Source organism: Poecilia reticulata, linkage group LG13 (genome assembly GCF_000633615.1).
Source record: "Poecilia reticulata strain Guanapo linkage group LG13, Guppy_female_1.0+MT, whole genome shotgun sequence".
Taxonomy (NCBI): Eukaryota; Metazoa; Chordata; class Actinopteri; order Cyprinodontiformes; family Poeciliidae; genus Poecilia; species Poecilia reticulata.
The window spans coordinates 6,206,782-6,221,957 of record NC_024343.1 but is presented as its reverse complement, the minus strand read 5'-3'; the positions used below and the strand labels follow the sequence as shown (position 1 = coordinate 6,221,957).

Genomic DNA, 15,176 nt, shown 5'->3' with positions numbered 1-15,176 from the left:
GGCTCGGGGAAGACCCAGGATACGCTGGAGGGATTACGTCTCTCTACTGGCCTGGGAACACCTTGGGATTCCCCCGGAGGAGCTGGAAGAAGTGGCTGGGGAGAGGGAAGTCTGGGCCTCCCTTCTGAAGCTGCTGCCCCCACAACCCGACCCCGGAAGAGGAAGATAATGAATGGATGGACGGACGGACGGACGGACGGAGGGATGCAGGTTCAGGTGATGTGTCTGAGAGGATGATGCAACAATATTTGTTTAATTTTTTATCTTTTCAGCCAACGTTTGCAAAAAGAAAACTGGTAAACTGGTTTATGCCCCACGTGCGCACAGGGTAATAAGCTCATGCAGGGTCCACTCAACCTCTCTCTGTGGGAGGGTTAACAGTCCACTCATTCAGTTTTAGGTAGCTTAGCAACATTTAACTTACAGAAAGGGCGCCAAGCCACTAAATAAACAAAAGTAAACTGACCAATAACATTTAAGTTTAGGACGTGTGTGCCAGGCCCCACAGACTCACACAGATGAGTTACAGGATGTTTTGACAGAAGGGACACATTTTTATTTTTGTCCCACAATTTTGTTTTTAGTAAAGGTGAAAATAATATAAACTCAAATAACTACATATTTATTCAGAATCTTACGTCGTTGGCTGAAGAGGAAGATGCCCTGCTGATGTGGAAGGACAAATGCAAACACTAGATGGCAGCAGAGAGCTGATTTTTCACTACTTACAGTTCAAGTTCATATAAAATTGAAGTATTCTGACATAAAAGGTGCAACTAAAGAGTGAAGGTTCAAATGTAAACTTTATTACTAACATTTGTCCATGGAGGTCGGCAGGCCTCACAATGTTAGACTCATTTGAGTCCAGAAGTTGTTCTAACATGCCCTGAAAATGTGTGTTTACAGCCAAATTGACTGAAGTCTTGTGGTTGATTTATTTTTTTTTCAGTCTGTTTGCATCATTAGGTCTCAGGGCTTTGGTTCTCCTGTCTCTTTCACCATTCAACTCCACAGTATCAAGCGTAGGCTTTACATTATGGACGATGTGCTTCTTGGCAGATAGTGAAAGGCCGCAGGCATAGCTGCCTCGCGGCGCTGCAGAGTGAGCCGTATTTATAAAGCACAATTCCCATTCAGACAGTAATCTAAAACAGTCAAGCATCAACCATTTAAACAAAGCAGGGATTTGGTCTTTTTCCATCAATTGGAAGGAAGAAAAAGGGGTTGAGGCAGAGAAGAGGAGGGAAAGAATCTCTAATCTCCACCATTGCTCTTTGACTGCAAAACTATATTCACTGAACTTCTGGTGCCTTAAAGCAAATCCATTTATCTGTCACCCGCTGCTGGTGGGGCAATGTTGTGCTCAAGGATGCTGCCTGTAGCTTATCTGCTGAAATCGGATAAAAGACTAATATGAAAAGGTTTAATCAAATTTTCTGTTGCCGGGAACCACAAGGTGTGAAACTACGGGAGTTTCGTCTGCCAGTTTCAGCGCAACAACATAAAGGAGCCTGAAGCAGAGGTTTTAGCAGCTCACATGGACAGCACACTTCCCCCAGGCAATTCTTCTAGCCTGTAATTGCATTTCCAACCATCCTAAGAGTATTTCAAGCCATGTCTGCAGGATTTTCACCCATTCTGTTTTGCCCAAGGCTTCTTCAGGGAACTCTGTGAGTCTCCCATGCTCTTGGATGAATTTCATGAGGTAATGAAGAGTGGAATGCTAGCTCTGTTCTGTCACATTATCCTGGTGCAGAAGATGTTTGTTCTGATGACCTCTGAGTTTCATCCATCCATCTCTAACGCTAAAGAATCTGAATCAAAATCAGTTACAACAACATTTAATTTCTCTTATGGATCAATAAAAGTATTTTTGAATTTGAAGTATTTATCTTTTTACACCTATGTCATTCTACCTCAAATGTGATGATTTCATTTAAAACACACTTATCAGGTACAGGTACTGTCAAAAAGGCAGCATACTGTATGGTTTTCACAAATGTACATTATGAAGCTTAAGGTGAAAGGAGGAGGACCAGGTAGACGAACACGCAGAGACAGCAGTGAACCAATCCATCAAATGAAATATGATCAGTTATTAAATTCTCCTAATCAGTTATTCCTGTCAAAACTGAATCCCCCCCAAAAAATAATTTTCCATCAGTGATTTTTATTCCCAGGTGTCCAATGTAATTTACAGCAAAAATATGTATGCATACAGCCTATAAGGTAAACTATAACTAATCTAACTATAAAACTAAAAGACAAAATGGCTGTCTAATTTCTCATCTGGGTCATAATCAGCCATAGTTTATGCAAGATATTAATACTGCCAATGTGTAAAGCAGTATGCAAGTAATATGCCTCCCTAACAACATTTTAGACTGCTAGAAATATAAAGTAATGCTAACCATCTGCTTAAGGCCCTGTACAACATAGGGCCGGCCCTGCATAACCAGCTAGAGCCTCTGGACTGCAGCGCCCTCTGCTGGAAGCCAGGGTTTACATTTTTCATCACACCATAGTTTTTTATTTCTTTGTTTCTTTTTCTCTGTCTAATTCAGTTAGTTTTAGTTAGCTTTAGGTGTTTCGTTGCTAGTTTTTATTAGTTACTAATAGTTAAATATTGTTTAGTTTTAGTTTAGTTTTTATCAGTTTATAGTTTGTTCATGCTTTGATTAATTCGTAGGTGCAGAATTCAAAAAGGTCGAAGTATTGTATTGTGATTATGTTTATATCGAATACTCAGCAGAAGAAACCAGTTGAGGAAGCACTGAGGAAGATTACCAACTGCAGCCAGGATGAGATCAAACCAGGAGCCGAGGACACTGGGTAAGAGGTCAACAAGTCAGTGGTGAACTCAGGATCTTGTAAGAAAACTGTGAAAGTTGAGGCCAAGSTTACCACAGTTTGCGTTAGAACCATCTGATGTGTGTCTTTATTAGGCCCCAGCTCCCAATAAAGATGCTTCTTGACCAGGCAGCTGGAAGCTCAGCGGATACAACACACACCTGACCTGAGCGTAACGTATCCGTCGTCTGGCAGTTGGCTACTTATCTGGTCAATTATAGCTACACCTGCGCTGTGCAGGTGTAGCTATAATTGCTTTTCATCCTTTTCATTTGTGCCATAAAGCTTCACAATAGCCATCTCATAATCTTGTAACACAAAGTGTTCATGACAAAGAGAAATAGTTTTTGTGGTTGAGAACATGGCATCCTACTTCATCTCTGCACCGTTTTCACTCCCTTTTCCTGCCTGACTGGATCTTCCAGTAAAGAATTCTCACGCTGTCTTTTGGCCTATAAGTGCAATTCATGCAATCTCATTGAAAAGTTGTTTGTTGTCAAAACAACACCAATAACATATTGATATGTCTTTTTGGCTCATGCATATGACAAAAATGTCATCAAATGAGGGGCATCGTGTGGCGCCGTCCTGAGTTTGACTCCCGTCTTCAGTTCCTTTGCTTTATGTCTTTCCTCACTTCTCTCTGCTCCCTCCGTCAAATAAAGGCCACTAGTATGAAATGTTATCCATCACACAGGCTGTCGTCTGTCAGTGTCATAATTGCGTTAACCATATAATTGCGCAATTTACCATTTCCAATTTGCTTAATGGAAATACGCCATTTTATTAAAAAAAAAGATTTTTATGGGGTTCTTTTGCCTGTATCAAAATTGGTTTATTTGGCAAAACTTCAATGGAAACACTTTTTTCACATGACACGAGTCACATGATCAACAACCAGATGTTGGCAAAGTTTTGCGCACATTTGTAATGGAACCGCAGCTACTAATACTTTCCTGATTCAAACAATTCCCACTCTTAGTCACAGCCAAGCCCAGATCTTCTGGTTCTGGTTCTGCTCTGCATCCCCAGAACCAGAACCAAACATGGAGAATCAGCATTCAGCTTCTATGCACCACAAATCTGGAACAAACTTCCAGAAAACTGCAAAACAGTCAAAACAATGAGTTCCTTTAAATTTTTACTAAAAACCCACCTGTGTAGAGTTGCCTTCGAAATAAAATCAATTAAACATTAATCAATCTGATGTGCAATGACAGCAAAATGTAATGTCTCAATTACTGACTGTGTCTTCTATGACTTTGTTTTTTTGTGCACTTTGAACTGCCTTGTTGCTGAAATGTGAAATACAAATAAAATTTGATTAGATTTTTGATTTGAAGCATAATCACTGAGAACCTTTCTAGCCCAGAGGAGCTTGTTGAAGCATTAAAATGATTGTTCAAGTCACTGATCAAACAGAACATGACTCATGGATAATAATGTGTTAGTTTCCTGTTTGCTGCTTGAAAACAATTTATTCAATGCTGGAAGTGAAATGGTTTGTGTTTGTACCTCATATAGATCAGGAGGGGGTTAATGCCAACATACAGGTGGAAGCCTTTAATGCACAGACAATATATTTTTGGCACATTTCTATGGATTGTTGTGAATTTTACATTGTTGTTCACAGGCCTGTTTCCTTTATTTGGGACCTTGGATCTGAACTTGGTAAACAGGATTTGCAACCATCTCCAGTAAGAAGTGTGTTTCCAACATCACCTGTGTTGCAGCTCTTCCCTAACAGTTAACGTGATCGGTATGTGAGCCCGCCCTCCGGCACCGCTCTGCTGCTGTTAAATCTGAGAGGCTGGTCTTCCTGATAGCAATCCTTCTCCTCAGTGGAACACAAAGTTACGGAGCAGATCAGAACAGGACAGGCGGCTGTTTGTGTGAACAGCAGCGGCTCCTCTCAGACCGTCAGCTCCTCCTGGGGACGCAGCAGCAGGTCACAGGGGACACAGGCTGCTTTTAGTAAGTTTTTGTTTCTGGACACATCTTTGGCTCCATATAAAATAGAAGAAAACCTCTAGTTAGTCTTTGCTTACAAGAACCTTGTGTTCCCCAGTAGATCCAGGAGATGAAAGGACCGTACAACAGGAAGGCTCCAGGAGCCGGGCTGGACCCTCCGCTGGACGAGCCGCCCGCCGTGCCAGGCCCTCCTGTCCCCAGTGTGACTGGCTGCAAATGGAACAAAGGTAGGGAACGGGTGTCGTTTGACCACAAAGTTCATTCCGTAACTTTTACTAAGGAATGGCGTAAACAATACGTCATTTCAATTCAGTTCAAGTATTTCCAGTTGTTGAATATGTTAATAAAATTGTTTCTCATGCTGTGGCATGTGTGGAGTATGGCAGGCCCTTACATAAAATTAGTTTCATATGACTATCTGTAATTACTTTCCAGGTGTCTTAAAATTTGTTTTGGCTAAAAACAACTATGATTTGACTGTCAAGAATTTAAGATATCTGCATTCAAATTCTGATTGGTCAGAAAAACAATTCAATATGTCCTCAATAACATTTTGATGGATCGAAATGCCTTTGATATTTCTCAAATGATGTCACCAGATTGGCCGTTTGAAAGATCACACTTTTGTAATTACAATCCAGGATATCTCAGATCAAATTACAACTAGTCAAATTTATATTTTAAAATATCTGAAATGAGAAATTAAGTATGACATAAAACATAAAGTTGCTTTTGTTTGACTGTCTGACTGTCAGACAGTGATGGCATAATTACTTTGAAAAAGTAACTTTAGTCGGATTACTGATAACTCCTTGAAAAAATAACTTAATTAAATTACTGACTACTTGATTTGGAAAGTAACTAAGTTACATTAAAAGTAACTTTTTAGTTACTTTCAGCAGCTGCTAACAACAAYGCTCTGCCACCTGTGAAAATTACATTGAGCTTTACCAAAACTTAAGTGCAAGTTATTTTATAATCGTAACATAAACTATGGTTCTCCACCTTTAAGATTGAACTGAAGGGGAGATTATTTAATGGTTACAACAGTACAAAAAAGTTTGTGATTTTGTGTGTTCCACTATTGTCTGGAAAACTCTAAGCAGGCCCCCTCCCTGCCAAAGTCTCCAGGTTCTGCGTTACTGCCCTGCGTGTGTTGTCAGAGCGCAGCGCACAGCGCTGCTACTGCGGCTCCACAACTCAGATATCATTCTGCACAGATTTGTGACACTTATCTTAATATTAATTACTATAATGGCGTTTAGTTGCGCAACTTTACGGACACGTTCATTCATGACTGTTTTCACGTTTATTGCACTGTTCATATTTACCAAAGAGGATTAGGGCCACTGGGAAAAAAATTAAACAGTTCTGACTTTAATTTCAGAATTCTGAGAAAAAAGTCAGAATTGTGTTTKTTTTTTTTTTCCAGTGACCCTWATCTTCTTCCGTACATATTAGTCTCGATGTTTGCAGTTTTTTGGTGTGCAACGCAAAGCTTGACGTCATTCAGAGATAATAGTATATTAACTTGATATTAACACAGACATGACGGGACGGATCATCCGGGAAATGATGGTCACGGAGAGTCTGGGCCTTATTATGTGTCTCTGCTTATTTCCAAGCCCAAATGAGTAACTTCMCGTTCAAAAACGAGCCCCAAAAAGCGCAACTCATTAAATTTGCAGGCGACTTTAGAAACAAAACAAGCCCAAAGCTGCTTATAATAACCGGACTTGGAGACAGAAACTCAAAATAGTTTCTGTTTTTCCAGCAACGAAATGCGCATCTCCCTCCATTTCTGTGCTGCTGACACTGAAACGGCGGTCGCTCCAAAAGACGCGTAGAGGAAATAAAATGAAATGACAAAAGAAAATAGTAACGCAAAGTGATTTCGTAGAGTAACTGTAGTCTGACTACTGGATTTGAAATAGCAACGCGTTAGATTACTCGTTACTGAAAAAAGTGGTCCGACGTCAGTAACGCGTTACTGACGTCACTGCTGACAGATAATGTCATTTGCATTTCAAAACATCTATCAGGGTTTAGACGTAGCCTTTTCTAAAGCGGACAGATTCCACCTCTGAACACCAACAGGTTTGTCAACCAACCGCAGGATCAGTGAAACAATCATCTCCAAACTCCCACATAGCTTTTACTTCCTGGTGAAGTACTGATTTAAATCAGTACTGATTTAAATCAGTACTTCATTTAAATCAGTACTTCACTAGGTTATGTGTTATAATGGGCAATGCGCAGTAATGTGTGCAAAAGCTTTAATGAGATATGAACTGTCAATGTTCAAAGTGCCATCAGTAGGTTAAGTCAGTCATGTGAGTTCAGGGCTGCTCACACACCAAACGTTCCCTCTGTGCGTTCTGACTTGTTGAGAAGCTTTTTGTTCATTTTTCCAACCTTGAAGTTTTAACTTCTGAGTAAAACCCTCTGTGATAACAATCATATTTGTTTTCAGCTGTGCCTTTTAGGTAAACGTATCCATCCCAGGTGTGTGGATCAGAGCCAAAAAAACAAACAAAATGATCTAACATCAACTATGCTTTCACTCTTTCACTCAGTAATTAGTTGGAATTGAGAACCAGTCTCGATCCTGTCCAACAGGCTTTTTGTTTTCTGTTTTCCATCAAGGTACAAGATGTCCCGTCTCTGGGGGTGAGCGGGTTTACCTCGGAGTTCGTGTCAGAATGCCGGTTAGGGATCTACTGAAAAACAGACGAGTGCCCAAAGACATGGACCCCAATGACTTTAACGTAAATCCTTTCTTCTTTTTGTTTGAAAAATAATTGAATTAGTGAGCACGTTCTCTTCCGCTTCATCAGTGATCTCTTTTAAAAGCATATCCAGTTGCCGTTTTACATTTACTTCTGGAGATGCATTAAATGCAGTGAGATAAAAATCTTTATCTCCTAACTTTAACACCGATGTGGTTAAAAGAGAAAAACCTCCCTCTGTTCCTGCTGACTCACTGTTCTGTGCCCAACATTTCACAAGTTCTAAAGACACTCCTACGATATCAGTGAGTCGGTCCAGGTGTCTTCATGAACACCCTAACAAGTACAGAGATGCAGTCTTGACCTCGTTCAGCATGTCTTTATGAGAAGAGTGACCAAAAATAATAAACATTTTCATGCTATTCCGTTTATTTATGTAGTTAAATTGGTGATTCTTGAAGTGCAGTCATTTGCTATGGTGCATGTAGAAGTAACATTTTAAACATATTGTGCATTGATGAAACTTTTTTTTTTTCTTCACTTTTCTCCCTAACCTGCATGTGTGAATGTAGGAAAGAGGCTCAAAAAAAGGCTCTGGTGAGTGAACTGATGTCATTACTTTGTATTCTGTCCAAAAGGCCAAAGCTGTTCCAGTAATATTTCTTGGATAAGAAAACTGAGTAAACTGTGGTCTATGACAAGACAGACATGTGAAGCTGCGATGTTTTTGTCAGATTGCCAAATGTTTATAAAAAAAAAACTGTCATTGCTTGATCTGCCGATGATGTTTGCCTCTCTGTTCAACAGGAAACAGGAAACGTGCCAGAAGTCGCGCAAGAAACAAAGCTACTAGGGTGTGTGTAGGAAAATAAAACAGCGGGTTACTCATCTCCATGGGTGTGAGATTTTTGGATTGCTGAGTTTGGCATTCCTTTTACTTTTAGGGACAACACCCTGTGAAAAGCCTGGAGGAACTGGCAATCATCATCGAGGTGTTGGAAGAGGACCTGAGATCTGGCTGCACTCTCTGCTCCCCAACCCCAAAGTCCCTTCCTTCTGACTTCACTACCTCTCCAGAACTGTCTCTAACCGGTAACCCTCACTGAACACGTATAGTTCAACTCGCTAAAATCGGATCTGGAAGATAAACTTCATGCTACCCCTGTGCTTTCCCCTGTAGATGTAAATTCCGGTGACGAATATGATGAAATCATTCCCAGCCCAGAATCCTATATGGCCTACTCTCCCAGCGCCTCGGAACACGACGTGGCCTGGACCCGACCCGACTACATGTTCTCCGGCCTCCAGCCCCCCGGTGTCACTGATACACAAAGCTATGATGACAGAGAGGAGGGCTGGTTCGAGCCAAAGAACAACTGGGATCTGAACACTTCTGCCTTCTTCTGGACACAGCTGCAGAAAGAGGAGAGCTGGCTGAGGACGACCTCTGATGCTGAGCTGCTGACCACCGATGAGCACGGCAGGACGTAAGCATGGTGTCCACTGTTACTGTCTGGAAGGAGAGCTGTCTTAAGCTCACTTCTTACGCTGATGTTATGTTCCTCCTGGCTGATTGTGAAACTGAGAGCTTGAGGACTAATTTATAGTCCTCCAAATATCTTGAGACTATAAATTGCTCTGGAATATAAGTTTCATCAAGCAAAAAAATTTAGAAAATCTGAGATTAAAAATCTCTTGCAAGAGAATCCTGGGCAAGACTGGCAGCAGCACCACTCAACATTACAAAACACTGTTTCCTATGTACAGACTCTAGACTTTAGACACCGAAAGTAAAAATACATTCTCACAACAAAGAAAAGCTCCCCCAGTGGACTTTCTATTTATTTAGAGACCAACAAATACATAGTTCTGCTAAGTTCTTATTCTCTTCATCTGGGATTTCTCCCATTCAGCTCGATTTATCAGGTTGAGTTTCAACCGGACTAATCGGCAAACAGGAGGAGTTGCAAACAACTCAAGTCAATTTTCTGTGCTGTTTTACATCTGTAGTCTGCCTGGTTGTAGTTTGGAAATGGCAGTGGAAGAACGAACAAAGCCTTTCAGTTGATGTTCGCCACGCTTTCAAATGATGAGCAGTTAAAGTCGGAGAAAGAGGAATGTTTAAGATATTTTGTTGCTGGCAAAGATGTAAGGCCCACAATTTCCGGTAAGTTTCATCAAGCTGGCGCATTACATACATTACAGCCAATAGATAATGACTGGGTCAAATCATTTAAAACTTCAACAGGGTCTACCCCTCCATCCAATAGTTTCTCAGATAGTTGAGGATCCAGAGAGTCTGAACATAGCAAACAGTGAACCAGTGGCTGGTTTTTAACAGGCTAATGAAGCGGTAACAAAAACAACATGAAAGGGCCACATGCAAAGTCATTTATAGTTATTTCCAGTTTAAGTCCTCCTGACAGCGCAATCTTCAAGCATCCATTTTCTGTGAACTCGTTCCTCCAGCTCTGGCTCACAGCCCACAATTTGCTCTCTTCATGGCTGCAAACGGTAGTGTTTATTTCTGGGTTCATGTCAGTCAAGAGCAATCATCAAAGAATGAGTCATGAAGTGGAAAAAAAACACGTCGCTTCTGACGGTATATCGCAATATCAGTATTGGAATACTTTAGTATTGAATCAATGGTGAGGAATCTGAATCTTCTGTATCAAAACTTGGCAGAACTCAATTTTCCTGCAATTACAGCTTAAACTGACTCAGGCAGTTTTTTATGCCCTTTTGCATTTACATCCAAAATGTCTCTGTTTTCCATAATTTCTTTAAATTTTTCTGTAACACTAGTAAGGCTTCGTCCTTATTTACATCTTCTATGAATAGATGCCTTTGACAGCGTTGTCATCTTTCTGTGATAACTGAGCACCAGAGTTCAAAAAGTGTAGAAAACTGTAGTCAAGTCAGACTGAGGTTCAGTTTTATTTCTGACTTCAGATCAACATCTTGTCATGTTGGCAGGAAGGTAGAAATGAAATAATTCAACCCCAGGCAGCACTCGACTCATCCTGACGGCGGCCTTTTTCGTAATTCTAGCATACAATGTATTCTATCCGTGTTTAAGATTAGTAACTTCTTCATCTGTTTAATGCATCTGTTTTCCCAATCTGTCTGTTTCTTCCTCCAGACTTCTGCATAAAGTGGTGTGTCTGGGAAAGAGAGCACAGGTGTATGCCATCGCCAAAAGAATGTCTGCAATCAACAGCCTGGACCTCAAAGACTCTGATGGAATGGTACCGTACACACACTTATTACACCAACATTTAACTGTTGAAGTTTTGCAGCCTGAAAGCAACACTATTTTTTCCACCAAAACTAAACAGGGCAAAGCCGTTGAGAGATGGAGTGAAAAGCATTGTCTGACAACTCACTGTTCACACCCTATCTTGGTACACTGAAAAATTATTTGCCTCCTTGTAGATTTTTTTTGTCACACATGTTCTGTTCATAAAAAAATGTCAATATCAGTAAGCAATAATCTCAGAAAAAAAAACTGTTTTGAAAGGGTGATTTTATTTATTGATGGAAGACAAGCTGCCCAAACCAATCTGGATAATCAATAAATCACTTGAGAAGAACCTGTCTGACGTCACAAGGTAAGTAAGTAAGTAAGTAAGTAAGTAAGTAAGTAAGTAAGTAAGTAAGTTGCTTGAAAACAAGCAACTTTGTCATGTTTGTTGCCAATCATTTGACCAAAATGCAGAACACATGCAGGAGACAGAGAAGTCAGTAAAATAAAGTTTATTGCACAAAAAGAAATGAAAATGTTTTCTTTGTCCCCGGACTGGAACAGCTGGGGAATCTAGAGCACTGAGGATAGAGATGAGAGGTGAGCACAGCTTGACAGGTTATCGAGATGATGATCTTACTTGTGAGGTGGAGATTGATCCATTGGGTCAGAGTAAGGCTGGTGCTGGGGCTTGGTTCCATTAGGGAGTGTTGGATCCAGGTGGAGCTGGAACTGTTGTCAGGAAATCCAATGAGACAGAAAGGTGATGACTGATAGGTGGTTGTTTTCATTGGAGGGCAGACAGGTAGCAGCACAGGCTTGTGAACACTGGTTTGTTGCCGAAGGGTAGAATCAGGAGGCACAAAGGGTAACATCCAGAGCACCACTTGTGTGCAAGGGGATCACAAAGTTGGGTTGAGTGTAACACTCAGAAAATTCAGAGAGACTCAGGAGGAGCAAACACTGAGGGGCACAGAGTACCATGAATGGCTAACCCTCAGGCACTGAAGGACTGGCAACAGGCTTCTTTTGTACAGTAGCTGATGATGCGGATTAGTTGCGGCTGTGTTGACTAGTTATGGATGTGTGACTTCTAAACYTTTTGAACTGTGAACCACAATAAAGCTAAATTGTGGAACCGTGATCAGTTATTTTTAAGATCCCCTAGACCAGGGGTGCCCAATACGTCGATCGTGGAAAGGTTTTGAGTCGATCTCGGCAGGTGACAAACTGAACGCCGCCAGGACGCTGAGATCAGCACTTCCTCTTCTGACAGCTTGATCAAAAATATTCACTAAGATCCAAAACGTTTGTAACTTCATTAATTCGGTTCCATTAACAAAAAGAAGAAAAGGCCGACTGACGAGCAGAGCAGGAGTTTAAATTAGCTACTCAACCACCGCTGTGTTCATGAGAGGCTAATTAATAATCGAGAAATAAATATCAAGCCTAGAAACCTGATATCGTAACGGGCTGAATGTTATGTTTTTAATGTAATCTTTGCTCAGCTTGCGGGGTGCAGGCGGTTGCCACGGCAACGGGTGTGCTTAAACGACAGAAAGACAGAAAGAGAGAAAGAGAGAGAGAAAAGGTAGGAGTGGTTTTGAGTTGATCGTCTTTTCGGATTGTTTTACCTTTGTTGTGGCTCATCACACCCGCTGTAGTTTATGAACGTTTAATAAACGTTCAGAAACGTTTATTGACTAATTACCTAGTTCTTTGTGAGCATACGTCGCAACATCAAATAGGACAAATATATTTCTAAGTTTTAACAAATTCTACCACGATAATTATGTGAATTTAAATTAATTATATTCCGATTTCATAAGATTTGCCTTTACCTTTATTGGGCTCTTTGGTTCTTCCTGTCAGTCTGTAGTTTCTCATATTGAGGTCATCAAACCAAATTTCAGATCCACCATGACTGACCGACACCTGCTGGCCTCAGGTTTGCAACCAGCTTCTGACTGAGAAACCAGTAAGCTGCTCCCAGTGTCAGAATGTCACTGAGGAAGAAACTGGATTAGGTTTTCTGTCACTTTATTATTTCTGCTATAATTGATGTTTATTYGCATATAATATAAGTCAATAGTTTAATTTGCAATTTTTATGTCTGTGTCATGAGGTAGATCTCAGGCGGCTGATCAGAGAAAAAGTAGATCTTGCTCTCAACAAGTTTGGGCACCCCTGGTCTAGACTTTTGGAACCATATTTTGTGGACTGACAAGAAGGTGTTGATGTGGAATAGTCAAAATCCAATGAGAGGTTGTGGCATGATTAATCATGTCACAACATCCCTATCATTACTGTGGAATGAATTCCCACAGCAATGATAGGGACTCACTCCAGTTGGTAGAACCAATGATGACTCAGCAACTTATTTCAAATGCCTAACTCAACTGATAACTTTTCCATACAGGACTTGGTTGTGTTGGACAACTTTTTTCTCAAGTTATATGAAGAAATAATGACTCTTTTGTATCTACTCAGGTGATCTTTGATATCACATTTTGTTTGATGATCTGAATCATTTAAGTGAGACAAATAGCAAAACCAGATTAAATACATAAGAGGGTAATATATATATTTACAACACTGTATTTTGCACACTTGTGCAGCTTGAGTCTGCAAAGTGTCACAGATTTCACAATGATGTAAAATTTTGATCACACTTTGTACCCACAGACTGCCATCCTCTATGCGGCAAAGCACAACCAGCACCTGATGGTGGCGGATTTGATCCGACTGGGGGCAAACGTGAACCAGACCAACAACCTGGGGAAGTCCTGCCTGCACCTGAGTGCTGAGAATGGCTACATCAGAGTGTTAGAGGTCAGATGATTTGTGTGCATTTTGTTTTTTATTATTATTTTCATCACCTCCAGTATCAGGTGATGACAGTATTATAATGAGTAGAAACTGTAGCTGTGTTTCCATTAYAAATATGCGTAAAACTTTGTCGATATTCCGCTCAGGGAAATGATGTTCAGTCTGGACCAGTAATAAATGGTCACATCTCCTTCATTGCTTTGGATGTCGATCMTCCAAACTTCCAGATTCTTCACACAAAGAATCTGGAAGAGACGCAGTGTTTCACAAACTGTATTACTATAACTTGTATCATTTGCCACAGTCCTCTATGTTTGACTCAGTCCTCACACACACAAGGGTTAAGCAGAAAACGTGAATTTTTCCAAAATTGTCGTATTTCAACTGAGCAAATGTATTTTCCTAATTCCAATTTGAACAGTTTTATGGTCAATGGAAATGCAGCTACTAATGAGCATTGTCTTCAAAGAAGAGCACCTTTCTTTTTTTCATTCTTCACCACAGAATTTCTTTCCTTCCTTTTTTCCTTCTATTCTTCCTTCCTTTCTTCCTCCCTTCCAGGTTTTGAAACAAGGAATGATGGATGGGCTGTATATTGATGTGGAAGCCACTGATAACTCTGGTAAGTCCTGGTCTGCTTAGCTATTTTGAATATTAGATCAAATAAGAAGAAAACACTATTACAACTTTAAAAAGCAGCTGAAGACATCTATATTTAGAAAACCACTAGAAACATTTGAATTTGGCTAATCTGGTGCTAAACTTCTAATGCTATGAAGGCAATGCTCTGTTAAGTTTAGCAGAGCATCGCCTGCATAGCAATAGAGCAGTGTTACTCAACTCCAGTCCTCAGGCCCCCCTGCTCTGCATGTTTTAGATGTGCCTCTATTCCAGAACAGCTGATTCACATGATTGCATGAACATCAGGTACTGCAGAAGCCTGTTAATCACCCAGAAGGGAAATACCTAAAATGTGCAGGAGAGGGGGGCGTGAGGACCAACGTTGAGAAAAACCGCATAAGAGGTTGTGCCTGATGTCACCTTTGATATTTACTGTTATTAAAAACGCGGCAAATATATCAGTAATGCCTTCACTAAACGACTCATTGGTGAGAGAAGAGCTTGGGAACTTCACACAGAGAACTTAAGAATTGTCTGATTGGGCATGTGTTTCTTGTAAAAAAAAAGAAGAAAGATTTCGGCTCCAGAACGTAATCGACATTAGTCATCTAACAGGTAATTTGCTCTCAGGGATGAGTGTCCTCCAGTGTGCTACTGTGGCTCTGAAGGCCAGCATGAGTCAGGTGGACAGCAGCATGTCTCTGAGTCACAGCAGACTTCACACTCTGCGCCAGGAGCACATGATGGAGACACTGAAGTGTGTCCTGCAGATGGACAGCTTCCTGCATGCTGCTGCCAGCTGGTCTGCTACAGGTATGAATGAGAAGAAAACTGATTCACAGCTTGAAAACCTGGATGTAGACCACTGGTTAAATCATGAGAAGTGTGGACACTTTTCACTATACACTATATAGGCTTTGTCCTTTTATATA

At 40.7% G+C, this 15,176-nt stretch overlaps 1 protein-coding gene across 2 annotated transcripts in view; it reads left to right on the top strand.

Annotated features, from left to right (window-relative positions):
• The first annotated feature begins 4,487 nt into the window (after positions 1 to 4,487).
• LOC103474299 (uncharacterized) overlaps positions 4,488 to 15,176 on the top strand; it is an 18,273-nt gene continuing 7,584 nt past the window's right edge. The window contains exons 1-11 of one of the 2 annotated variants that reach the window (XM_008425143.2): positions 4,488 to 4,824; positions 4,922 to 5,048; positions 7,468 to 7,589; positions 8,123 to 8,147; positions 8,358 to 8,404; positions 8,495 to 8,642; positions 8,731 to 9,037; positions 10,693 to 10,798; positions 13,480 to 13,626; positions 14,185 to 14,245; positions 14,875 to 15,057. In XM_008425143.2, coding sequence (XP_008423365.1) covers positions 4,931 to 5,048; positions 7,468 to 7,589; positions 8,123 to 8,147; positions 8,358 to 8,404; positions 8,495 to 8,642; positions 8,731 to 9,037; positions 10,693 to 10,798; positions 13,480 to 13,626; positions 14,185 to 14,245; positions 14,875 to 15,057 — 1,264 coding nt within the window. In that variant the 5' untranslated portion in view covers positions 4,488 to 4,824; positions 4,922 to 4,930. Of the gene's footprint in view, positions 4,825 to 4,918; positions 5,049 to 7,467; positions 7,590 to 8,122; positions 8,148 to 8,357; positions 8,405 to 8,494; positions 8,643 to 8,730; positions 9,038 to 10,692; positions 10,799 to 13,479; positions 13,627 to 14,184; positions 14,246 to 14,874; positions 15,058 to 15,176 lie in introns of both variants that reach the window. The other variant, XM_008425142.2, reaches the window with a different exon arrangement.